This window comes from Cynocephalus volans, chromosome X, assembly GCF_027409185.1.
Source record: "Cynocephalus volans isolate mCynVol1 chromosome X, mCynVol1.pri, whole genome shotgun sequence".
Classification (NCBI taxonomy): Eukaryota; Metazoa; Chordata; class Mammalia; order Dermoptera; family Cynocephalidae; genus Cynocephalus; species Cynocephalus volans.
In genome coordinates, this window is record NC_084478.1 from 132,159,941 (window position 1) to 132,172,874 (window position 12,934).

Below are 12,934 nucleotides of genomic sequence, written 5' to 3' on the forward strand. Positions count from 1 at the left end.
ATAAATGTCTGGATAGTTCTTTCCATTTCTGAGAAAAATGTCTTTGGAATTTTGATGGGGATTGCATTGAATTTGTATATCACTTTGGGTAGTATGGACATTTTCACTATGTTGATTCTTCCAATCCAAGAGCATGGGATATCTTTCCATCTTGTATCCTCTCTAATTTCTCTCAGCAGTGGTTTGTAGTTCTCATTGTAGAGATTTTTCACCTCCTTGGTTAACTCAATCCCTAAGTATTTTATTTTTTTGGTGGCTATTGTAAATGGGCAGGCTTTCTTGATTTCTCGTTCTGCATGTTCACTATTGGAGAAAAGAAATGCTACTGATTTTTGCCTGTTGATTTTGTATCCTGCTACTGTACTGAAATCATTTATCAATTCCAAGAGTTTGATAGCAGTGGGTTTTAAAAAAATTTTGAAATATATGTATTTTCCTTTTTTTATTGATTATGTATATTCATGGGGCACAAAGATGACTGTCACCACCTGTGCCCAAGATGTGATGATCAGCTCAATACCATCAGCATGCCCACCACCAAAGATTGCAATTATTCCCCGGGTCCTCTATGCAACCTCTGCCTGAGTTGGGTTTTTTTTTTTTTTTTTTTTTTTTTTTTTTCCATTTTTGTCTCAGTTTTGAGAGATAGTAAGGTTTTTTGCGGGGGTTGGGAATTAACTTTTAAACTTTCTCTTTTTCTTTGCTTCCTCCAGAAAATGGCTCTGGTCTGGCCTTGACTGCCCGTGTCTGCTTTTTTAGTGTGTTTTTCTGACATTTCCTCACTGCTACTGTTATATGTATCTTTGTCTTTATGAAACATCTCCAAACGATCTGTATTATCAGCTCTACTGGAATCTAAGTTATTCAAACTGATCAAGAGAATGCAGTTTCGTTTAGGGTCAGGGCAGAGAGCTAAGTCCTGGCCTGCTGTTCCTTCCACAGTCCATCAGCAGCTTCGGATGTGCAGCCCCGAGTGGCCATACCTCAAGTGCAGGGGCTGGCCTGCCAGTGTGCATGAGGAGGTGCTCCTATAGAGGGTGAGCTGCGATGACTGGCTCCCCAACCGGGACCCCCAGAGAACAGCACCATTCCCAAATCCCAGTATACCTGAGTTTTCATGATCTGCACCTACCTGATTCTCCAGATCCTTTCCTTACTGCCTTAAATTTCAGCTACCTACCCACTGTGCATATGTGGGCATGTGTGCGCAAACACGCGCACACATACGCACACACACACAGTCTCCCTTCTCGTGAACCTGGGTGAGGTCTTCTTTTTTCTTTTTTTTTTTTAAAAGAAGATGACCGGTAAGGGGATCTCAACCCTTGGCTTGGTGTTGTCAACACCACGCTCAGCCAGGGAGCCAACCGGCCATCCCTATATAAGATCCGAACCCATGGCCTTGGTGTTATCAGCACCGCACTCTCCTGAGTGAGTGAGCCACTGGCCGGCCCTAGGTGAGGTCTTCTTCCTTGACTCCCCAGGCTCATTGTATACACATGCCCTAAGGCATACATTTTTTTTTCTTTTTTGGGCTATAGGTTCCAAACCATGACCTTTGTGTTATAAGGTTGCACTCTAACCAACTGAGCTAACTGGCCAGCCCTTAAGGCATGTATTTTGTACTGCTATTGCTCACTCATTCATTCATTCACTCACTCACTCATTCATTCTCTCACTCATTTACTCATCCAATAAATGTATTTATTTTTTGTTTTTTTGTCACCTGGTCAGTACAGGGATTTGAACCCTTGATCTTGTGTTCTAACACCATGCTCTAATCAACTGAGCTATCAACAAATGTATTTACTGAGTACCTCCTTTGTGCCAGATGCTATCAGGTGAGAGCAAACAGCAGCAAGCAAGATATACCCTTCTGGGTCTATCCTTGTAGAGCTCACAATCTACTGAGAGAGGCAGACATCAATTAATTGACCACACATATAACTTTACAGTTAGAATTGTGAAGGAAACCTACAGGGTAATTTGAGAGGTACTAAGCAGAAGGACCTAACTGCATTTGAGGAGGGGGGGGGAAGTCAGGTAAGGTCTCCTTATGGGGGTAAGAAGTAGGTTGAGACCTGAAGAATAAATGGGAATTAATCAAGTGAAGAGGGAGAACATTCCACTTGAGGGAATAGAACATGGTGCTTTGAGGAACAAAGAGACCACTGTGGCTGAATCCAGCTTAGTGAAGAGTGGGTAGGAGCCACAATATGCTCCTTTTGGACCATTTTAAGGAGAGAGATTTATTCCAAGAGCAGGTTGAAGAAAGTGTGAAGAAAGAGGTGGGGGGTGGAGTGGTTTGTTGAGCAGATCTGTGTCTCGAAAAGCTCACTGTGGCTGGTTACAGTGCTACGAGAACAGGGTTTCTCAACTTGGTACAATTGATATTTTGGGCCAGAAATTCTGTTGTGGGGGGACTGCCCTGTGCATTGTAAGATGTTTAGAAGCATTCCTGGTCTCTACCCACTAGCTGCCGGTGGCACCTCCCCTCTCCCAAGTTGTTGCAACCAAAAATATCTCTAGCCATTGCCCAAATTGCCCCAGATGGTCTGACTGCCAGACCATTTGCTTAGTTCAGCCTGATCAGTTTTCTTGGATGAAGGTTTGCCATCTTCCCTCCCTCCCTCCAGTCCCAGAGACACACCTGTAAGGTGTGCACAGGCACATATGCACGTGCAGTCTTGACTGTGACACATTTGCAGATCATACTTGTCTCTGGCTCTCCAAACACCCACCAATGCTTTGCACAGGTAGGAGCCTGATGTTTGTGGGATGAACACTCCTGAATATAACACCATCACGGAAGTGTAAGTGGTTATTGCACCCTGCTCTTTCTAAGAATTTACAAAATCTACTCCCTATTCAATCTGGTTCTCATTCCCCATTCCTGCCAACAGCGCTACCTGGCATATTACAAGCACTCAAAAAACTGTTAGTTGCTATTAGCAGGAATGAGAGTTGTGTAGCCTTTTTCTCATTTGTAAAATGGGAGAATATCTGGTAGAATTGATCATTATAAACTAAGGTAGTCAGGTATGATTCTGGATAGAAGTCTCTCAAGAGAGAAAGTTCCCACAGCTGGTTCACTGATGGAGCTGGGATTCAACCCTAGGCCTGACTGCAAGGCTCAGGATTTTAACTCTCATGTCACCCTGCCTCCTTTGCAAGGCCTTGAGGGGTTACTCTACCCATCCAAATTAGAATCCTGGAATTGAAAGGGAACTGGCATCTATGTAGCAGCTGACATTGAGCACCAACTCCATGCCAGCTCTGCCTGATTTTTCCTGAGTTGTCCCCCATCTCGACCTCCCTTCTCCCCACTATCTTCAGTCCCTGTGCCTTGAGTTTTATCCAGCATACAGCACATGTGTGCTGGGGAGGGAATTGACACCAAAACTTTCACCCTGCTCACTCACTATTCCTCTCCTCCTTTTCCTACAGCCAGGCACTGAGTCAAGTGCTGTAGGGAAAATATAGGAAAATGGTCAGGGCCCCTCAGATGTTCAGAATCTTGCCAAGCATTTGATGTAAATATGCACGTGCGCCCAGGTGTTCCTTGGTTATCTAATGTAATGTCACATGTTCACCCAGGTGTCCCAGGTTATGGACTTAAGTATAAAAGATGAGTGGCTCTGATCCACAGTGTCCCCCCCACTCCCAGGATGCCCCTGGGAGGGTGGAGGGGGATGGGCAGGTCGCTGCTGCTGGAGGCTGTTGCTGCAAGCTGTTGCTGCCAGTGTCCCTGCCAGAGTCCCTGGGACCCTCTGAGAAGCTGCCGCCACCGCCAGACCTGTAAGCTGCTGCTGCCGTTGCTGAGGACTGAGCTCATGTCATCTGCCAACAGCTCCCGGGACCTTTCCCAATTACCTAGCATGGACTTGTGTGTGAGGGGTCTGGGGACCCAGGCTGGCATGTGAGGGGTTTGTGACCCAGTCTGTACAATGGGTTCGAAGGGTCTGAGCCCTAGCCCTAGATCATACAAGTGGAAACTTAGTATAACTAAAATAATGAAACATTTTGGCTTTAGTTATGATTTGCCTTACTTGACAACTGGCGTAGTCTTGTAGCTTTGCAGAGCATTATCACATTTCATCCTCACAACTCTTGAGGGAGGCCCCATTTTGCAGATGAGGACAGCGAGGCTTACAGCTGGCGAGTGATGAAGAGCAGGATTTGAATTGAGACAGCAGACTGGTCATACTCTCAACCACCACCCTGCAGCTGCCTGCCTCTCAACAGGTCAAGGGATGGGCAGTTATCACCACGGGGTTGACTTCAGGTCTTCAAAAGCTGACACCTTATACTTCTTGTAGGTAAACGTATGATTTCGGTAACTTTTTGAAATCTTAAAACTCATCACGAATTCCCATTCCTCCTTTCAGAAAGCACCCATCTAGCCCAACTTGCTTCGCAGATGAGAAAACAAGCACTGGCAATTGTACAAGCCAGTGAGGAGCCACTATACACGTGGCCAAAATGACATGGTGTCCATGTCATTTTCCCTTTCTCTTAGTTCAAATCCTACCTATTCAAGGTCTGTAGAGAAAGCTGGCTGTGCCATTAGTGTGACATTGGCCTTGTCACTTAACCTCCCTGGGCTGTAAGGATTTCCCAACCTACTCTGAAGAATGAGGCTGAAATATTTTAATACTCCAAAATGTTTAGAAATTTCCATTGTGGTGGGCTGGCCTGTGGCTCACTTGGGAGAGTGCGGTGCTGATAACACCAAGGCCACAGGTTCGGATCCTATATAGGGATGGCTGGTTAGCTCACTTGGGAGAGCGTGGTGCTGACAACACCAAGCCAAGGGTTGAGATCCCCTTACCGGTCATCTTCAAAAAAAAAACATTTCCATCGTGTAACTGTTAATTATATCAAGTCCCTGTACTTCGGATTTGAATAACATTTTTAAGTTAACACTTACCAACTGCTGTTCAGTGGCAGCTGTCTTTGAATATGAAGGCAACACTGATGCAACACTGATGCACTAAGCGAAAATATTTGATGTCTAGGGGCTCATAAAGGAGAGAGATGTGTTCCAAAGATCCACTTGGAACTCCCAGGTTCCTAGGCATCCTGTAACCCATTACTCACATTTCTGGTAGGCACAGTGGTACTCGGAGGGGGTAAGGGAGGAATTGGTAAAGGGTCATGAAGGACGATTACACTGTATATTGCTGAATTATCCTGATTTGAGCATCACATATTGCACACAGGTATTGATATTCAACTCTGTACCCCACAGATACGCACAATCAACTGTTACAATAAAAAAAAGTGCTTTCCCCCCAAAAGTAAAAAAAATTGAAAAACACAGTGGTACTAAAGATTGTATTCACCTGAACCTCCTAGTGTGGCAACCTCACCACGACCACCTGCTGCATGCTGTTATCACAGCACTACATCTCCTGCCTCTCACCTTCTCAGCTCTGTCCAGACAGCACAGACTCCCTACGAACTGGGTAGGAAGTTACCACCAAACCTCCCCTTCCTTTCTTGCTGCTGCAGTTTCAATCCTAAATCCCAGGCAATTAGGGAACTTTGTTCCCTCCCACCTCTTCCACAGGAAAGGCCTGCTATAGCTTGCATATTGGCCTACTGGCTCTCATCACCTAACATACCATATAGTTTGCCTATCACAAATACCAAGTACCTAGAATGGTGCCTGACACAGTTGCTGAATGCATCTCCTCTCTAAATATTAAGTTGCAAGTGGCTCTTTGAGGTGTTAAAAACATAAGCAATTAACTGGGAAACTGCAAGGGCCAACACAGAGCAGTGCACTAACCTGGTAAAAGCGCGATCCTGACATTAAGAGTTCCAGTGTGCACATTAACTCAGCTGCAGCTCTATAGTAAATCAGGCAATGCCAACAATTAACCTAGGTCTTTTAAGAAAAAGTAAACTCTCCTGAATCCAGAGTCAGGGGTTGGCAATTTTCTTCTGTAGAGCCAAATACTAAATATTTCAGGCTTTGTAGGCCACACAGTCTCTCTGCATTAGGGTGAAAATAGCCATACATAATATGTAAGTGAATGTGTGGCTGGGTAACAAAATCTTATTTAGGAACACTGAAATTTGAATTTCAATTTCCAGATGTCATATTCTTTCAATTTCTTTCAAATATTTTAAAAGGCAGAAACCAGCTGGCCGGTTAGCTCAGTTGGTTAGAGCATGGTTTTGTAACACCAATGTCAAGGGTTCAGGTCCCCATACCAGCTAGCCGCCTCGCCTCCAAAAAATCTAAAGAGTAAAAAGGCAGTGTAGGGAAAATACATGAAAATGGTCAAGGTCCCTCAGATGTTCAGAATATTGCCGAGCATTTGATGTAAATATGCACGTGCACCCAGGTGTTCCTTGGCTAGTGTCTAATATAATTGCGTACGTCCACCCAGGTGTCCTGGATTATGGACTTAAGTATAAAGGACGAGTGGCTCTGGTCCACGGGACCCTCTGACCATAGGATGCCCCCCGGGGGGAGGGGGGCTCATTGGGAGGCTGCTGCTGCTGGAGGCTGCTGCTGCCAGTGCCCGTGGGATGCCCCCGAGAGACCACCGCTGAGGACTGAGTTCGTGTCGTCTGCCAATGGCTCCCGGGATCTTTCCCAACTACCTAGTGTGGGCCTGCATGTGAGGGGTCTGGGACCCAGTCTGTACAATGGGTTTGAAGGGACTGTGGAGCCCTAGCCCTGACAATACAAATGACAACTCAGTGTAACTAAAATAACGAAACATTTTGGCTTTAGTTATGAATTGCCCTAGCCATACAATTGGCATAGCTATTATCAATACAGCAAATATAAAAATATTTTTAGTTCTACTGGCATAGTCACTTGCAATACAGGCAGAAAGCTTGAGAGTGTTCTGTCTTGGTGAAAAATAAAATAAAAAGGCAGAAGCCATTTAGTCTGCAAGCCTTTAGAAAAACTGGCAATGGATCAGTTTGCCAACCCCCAGTTTAGATGATTCCTACCCCAAAACTGGCAGCACAGAATAGCATATACAGGTGCTACTTATTTTAAATAAGAATGTGCCACCCTCAGGTACAAAAATGACACATGTCCTCATTTGTATAGTGGTGAGTAAATCAGTACATCACCCACCAGAATACAACAGCAGTTCAAACAGAAGCTTATTTACTTGTAATTTATTACATGATTAATCCACTTGTGCAGAGCACAGAAATAAAGAATTTCCCCAATACGTGTCCACATTTTCAGCTTGATACGGTAACATGATTAATTGGTAAATATGTATGCCATCTCATGTGCAATTCTTTATAGACCCAGCTTGGTTCTTCTCCAATGTCTCCTCTTGGAGTTGTACCTAAGCAGAAAGAAATTGCAAGTTACAAAGGCAGTCTGACTGCTATTTAGCTGTTCCTATTCACAAACTTTGCCTTTTAGGTACTACAAAATACAAAGGATCCCATTTTTTCTTCAACAATTTTGGAATTTTTTCTGGTGTAAAAAAATGATTTGTTACACGTTTTTAAGAACAAATCAGGCTTAACTTTAACCTCTCATGATCTTTACAACAGATTCACACTCTCATTCATGTCTATCCAACAGCAAGTGACTTGCAGAGGTAAAGCAATCCCATAATTGTCCATGTCAATCTGTCATGATTTTACCTTCATAAAGGCAAAATCGAAAATGATCAACACAGATTTTCTTTCAGCAGGATAATGGCAGTACTTCCACAAAATGAAGCACTGTAATTGCAACCTGCTTTCAATACGTTTTAAAAGCTGGAAGATAGCTGAGACAACAGAAAAATCATTCGATTATGCTAGTTCCCTGGGTCAAGGATATATAATTCCGAATACAAAATACCTTCCCAATAGTAGGAGACCACAGAGCAAGGGACTAATATTAATGATAGCAGGAGCTGGCCAGTTAGCTCAGTTGGTTAGAGCACAGCCTTATAACCCCAAGGACACGGGTTCAGAGTTCTGTACCAGCCAGCTGCCCCCACCCCCCAAAAGACATTTTGGGCTGACCCAAATTGGTTAGAGAATGGTGCTGATAACACCAAGGTCAAGGTTTTGGATACCCATACTGGCCAGGAATCAAAAAAAAAAAAAAAAATAGCAGGTATTTATTGAACTAGGCACTGAGTTTTATATACATTTCTTTCATTCCCTACAACAACCTATAAGGCAGGTCCCGCCATCATTGGATGGGGACATGGAGAAACTTATGTTCATGTAGATACATTATAAAAAGGGCTTTACTATGGATGTGATGAGCCTGTGATGCTCTCTGCATCTCTCAAGTTTGTAGAAGGGTTGAGTTGCCAAACCAGTTCACCTAGCAACTCAATGCTCTTTTCTCAATACTGTATGGTGGGAAGACCATGGGCTTTAATATTTACGTGCACCTGTACAGTGATATCCCCTAAACATATTAATATACATAAAAAAATCAAGGACAGTGTCTAGTACACAGTAGACAAAGGTAGCAATTAATTAGCCTATAAGGTTACAGTGGGTGGCGATTTTCACATATCCAACTGGCTAAATGAATTAAAGAAATGGGATCTCACTTTAAGCCAACAGTACATGTCTTGTCTTTGGACTTCGTCTTTCTACTAGATTTGCCATGCAATTCTGAATTCTATACTAGCTTTGTGATCTTGCACTCCTGAGCTTCAATGTCTTCATCTTTCAAGAGGAAAGATGCTAGGCTCACGCCGACAATGTCAGCTTAAAAGTGCTTTGAAAATGAAGAATTTTGGCAGTATTTTCTTTTTCCTCCCCCTCCCCTTTTTCGTCTCCTAGGCTTATTTGGGAGAGCCAGAAAACCTGATACTTCATTTTAAACAAACCAAAGTTCTGAAAGTTGTTTAACACACTGGGACTGTTGCTGGCGGCAGGACCTTGGGCAAATCTCACTTATTTCCTCCCCTCAAGACTTGTCTCCAGGCCCACCTGATCCAAGGAGCATTGGGCTCAAAAAAGGCACACAGGAGACCTGAGTTTTAGGCCTAGCTTTGCTTGGAGTTGGCCTAGATGACCTTAGAGGTCTTTCATAGTAATTCAAGTAATGTCTTTCTTCTAAAATCATCAATTCAACTATTCTGCAGTAGAGGGCAGTACTCCAATCTTTAGAAAAGATAAACACTTCAACTGATTGGGTCTTCCCAGGATGCATAAAACAGCCTTATGATCTAGCTCAGACTAAAGCCAATCAAGAAATTAACAAGTACCGGAGAAGCTTCTGCCCCTAAGCCCAGCTGTGGGCTGGGTGAGTGCAGAAACCAAGGAAGCACATTTTAAAAGAAAGGAATTTCAGCATAGCGGTAGAAGATGGACCGGATTTGCATGTATCTTTCATAGTATATTCAATCCCCCAAAGTAACTTTAAATTTAACAAAAAGGTCTGGCCGATTAGCTCAGCTGGTTGGAGCTAGCCTTGTAACAGGGTCAAAAGTTATGATTCCCCCGCCAGCCAGTGGCTAAAAACAAAAACAAGCAGGACAATGGGGTCTTACCTGATTTTATTACCAGTTTTCATCCGAATCCACTGGGGAATGGGCCGATTTTGCTTTTGTTTCTTGGCCAGGAATCGTTTGATCCTGAAAGTCTTGTGAGAAGACTGGGAAGGCAACACAATCGATTTAGACAGTGATACTAGAGCCTGCCCAAATGACGTGAAGTCAGGAACTCCCTCAATCCAACAAACACTTGAGTGCTTAACATACCCTGAAAAATCTCAATGCTAAACCATCAAGCCCTTTAATCCTCACAACTTCTGTGGAGGCTGATACCATAGTTTTCATCGTTCAAATAAAAATAAGCAGAATCAGGCAGGTGAGTAACCCACCAAAATCAGAGTATTAACCTGTAGAGCTGGGATTCAAACCCAGGTCCTCTCTGCTCCACAGATGGAGCTGCCTTACAGTTTATCCTGCTGTCATCCGAGGGCTCAGACGACCCCATCGGGAATGGCTATGGCTCGGGAACTTGGCTTCCTGGAAAGAACGCGGCTTTGGGTCAACCAGAACAACCTATCACTTGCAAGTCAATGAGTCTCACTGCCCTACTCTGTAAAATAGAAGTACCTACTTTCAAGCGCCTTTGAGAAGGTAATTAAGATTTATGCAAGCAAAGTCCCTGACATTCAGTAGATCAATTCTAACTCACTCACCCTTTTGGTATTAATCTTGTTTAAAATGTCCAAGCCAGCTTTTCTAAGATGACTTTCCCAATTCCCAGTTGCACCTTTTGGTTTTCATGGAGAACTTGGATTATCTAAACCCAAGCCCAACCCCACCCCATCCCAAATCTGAAGGACAACCCGGCAAAAAGGCATGAGTACAGGTCTAAAGCCTAGCCAAGGTGGACCAATACACCCTTGCATAATAGAGATGGTTAAAAGAAGACAAAGATCACTACCCCGTCTCCCAGCCCGCAGGAGCAGCTGTACATTTTTTGTCAAGTAATAAACTATAAAACACCAGATACTGATGCCCTCCACACCTAGCAGCCAATAAACATTTAAAACTTCTGAGTAACCTGTCACAGAAAACAATGCGACAGTGATTGGTCCCTATTGGCACTTACTAAGAATGCCCGAATAACACAGGCTTACACAACATCTCTTGTTCCGGGCGCTTCCACCGGGTGACGCTCAAGTCTCTGAACAAACGGCTAAAAAGTCCTATAATCTAACAATGTGGTACGTTCCTGGGAACAAAGCTGGAAACTTTCCCATCTCCAGACTTCCAGCACGTCGCGCGTGCCACAGGCAGCCCACAGTCGGGCCCCAATTTCTTGGGTGGACCCTCTGACCTTTTCCCCTGCCTCGGATTCAGTTTGCTCCAGGCGAAGGGAAGCGGGAATCCCTGCCTGTCTAGGCGGCGGCCAGGCAAGCAAAACACCCCCTCGAACCCGAGGCACCAGCGCAGCCTGCCCCTCCCCAGGTGTTCACTTTGCTCACTAGCTTCCCGCCAGGCTCGCGGACAAGAGCAGTGGCCAAACTCGACCTTCTCTTAAAAAAGCCTTTAAAAGCCTCTTGCACCTCGACACTCCGCGAGGCCGCGACCAGCCCGCGACGGCCTCGGGTCTCAGGAAGCCACCCAGAAGCCGATGGCTGCCGATGCACTTACCATGGCGAGGAAGAGAGGGTACCGCACACACCACGATGGCGAAGAAAAGGGAAGGGAGGTGGAAATGGACGGAAGTACGTGTTTAGAAGGCGCCGCCGGGGGCGGGGTTTAGGCGGTGACACCGCGTGCCGGCCGCCGCCTCTCAACGCCTTCCCGCTCTCCTTCGTGTACTCGCTTGGGGCCGTGGGAAACCGCACTCGTTCGTGCGGAATGGAATTCGCTTTGCTTCGCTCTCGTAAGTGGACTCCCCCAAGAGCCCGTCGGTATGCTAGGGACACCTTGTCTCGTGGGTGAGGCAGACCGCCCATGAGAAGTGCAAAAGTAGCGGCCCTTCCGGAAGCAGAAGGAGTGGAGTGGGCGGGACTAACCCAAGGGAGGGCGGGGGCGGCGTCCGTCACCTCCGAGCGCCCGGAACTTTGGCCTTGGACTTGGAAGGAAGCACGCCGAGGGGCGGGGGCTGCGAACACCCTGCCGGGGTGGGCTGGAGGGGAGCAACCCGCCCTTTTCCCCCCGAATGCTAGAAATAATTTCCACCTGGCGGGGAAGTGCGGGAAGGGAAGGGACAGTGTTGTCGAAGGAAGCAGGAGAGGTCATTGGGGGCTGGACTACGTGGGCCCTCTAAGCCTAGGGAAGGCCGTGGGGTTTTTAGACTAGAGGTTGCCAATCAAGATTTTAAGCGGAGAAAGTTAGGGACAGAACCTTTTCCTTGGCTGTTAGGAAGCCCAGACTGACATTGTAGCCCACCTTTCGCAGGATGTGCAGGAATTAATGGCATGCGTTTGGGGGCCGGCCCGTGGCTCACTCGGGACAGTGTGGTGCTGATAACATCAAGGCCACGGGTTCGGATTCTATATAGGGATGGCCGGTTCGCTCACTTGGGAGAGTGTGGTGCTGACAACACCAAGTGAAGGGTATAGATCCCCTTACCGGTCACCTTTATTAAAAAAAAAAAAAAGGCATGCGTTTGGGATGCTAGTGTTCCCTGTTTACATCTTTTTCTTCTTCCCATTTAAAAACAAAAACCTCTAAAAATAAAAATTTAAAATTTTAATTTTAAGAAGCCAAAAAGCTAAAAAAAATATATAAAAATGAAAACAAAAACTTCTGTGTATCTTTGCAGTCACCTCAAGCATTTTTTGCACCAGTGCATTTAAGGCAAGTGTTTTTAACTTGGTAACCACAAGAGTCTGTGCATAGAATTCAGAGAGACCATGAACTTGGATGCGACAAAAGTACAACGTTATTTTCACCAAACTGAAATCTAACACTTTCTTTACGAATGTGGGCAGTATCTGCGACTTGGTCACCAATAGAAATCACAGATGGTTTCATGTTACATTACAGTTGATGCAGATGTCTCAAAATATCGTTTACACACTCATCACTTTTTAAAAATGACAGTAGTTGTTAGACCCACAAATAGAACTGTTAAGAAGCCCATATGTTACTATAGCACACAGTTCTTTGAAAAATATTTTGATGATTATATTGCAGTGTAACTTGTTTTTTTGTAATCTTATGTACTTTGTTTTATGCATTAAAAAACATTCTGAAAATAATTCCGTAGGCTTCATTAGACTGCCAAAGGGTTCTATGGCACAAAAATGGTTACAAATCTCTGAATTGGATTATAGTGACAGATGATTGAACAAAGTAGGTAGGAGGTTGTGCAAATAGTCTGGACGAGAAACCATAGTTGTTGGATTCCTAAGAAAGCAATGGGGGGCGGGTAAGGGAGGAATTGGTAAAGGGCCACGAAAAAAGATTACATTGTATAATGTTGCATATACTAATTACCCTGATTGGAGAATCACATA

General features: G+C 44.8%; 1 protein-coding gene and 1 non-coding gene across 2 annotated transcripts; both read right to left on the minus strand.

Annotated features, from left to right (window-relative positions):
• Positions 1 to 7,124: 7,124 nt before the first annotated feature.
• Positions 7,125 to 11,399, minus strand: RPL39 (ribosomal protein L39). The gene is made up of 3 exons (XM_063083328.1): positions 11,118 to 11,399; positions 9,501 to 9,604; positions 7,125 to 7,331 (listed from the first exon to the last, which is right to left on the minus strand). Exons 1-3 carry the CDS (start codon positions 11,118 to 11,120, stop codon positions 7,283 to 7,285), a joined length of 156 nt encoding a protein of 51 aa, XP_062939398.1. The 5' UTR covers positions 11,121 to 11,399; the 3' UTR covers positions 7,125 to 7,282.
• Positions 7,608 to 7,739, minus strand: LOC134368806 (small nucleolar RNA SNORA69). The gene has a single exon (XR_010022507.1). It is a non-coding gene; the product is annotated as a small nucleolar RNA SNORA69 (small nucleolar RNA).
• Positions 11,400 to 12,934: the final 1,535 nt, after the last annotated feature.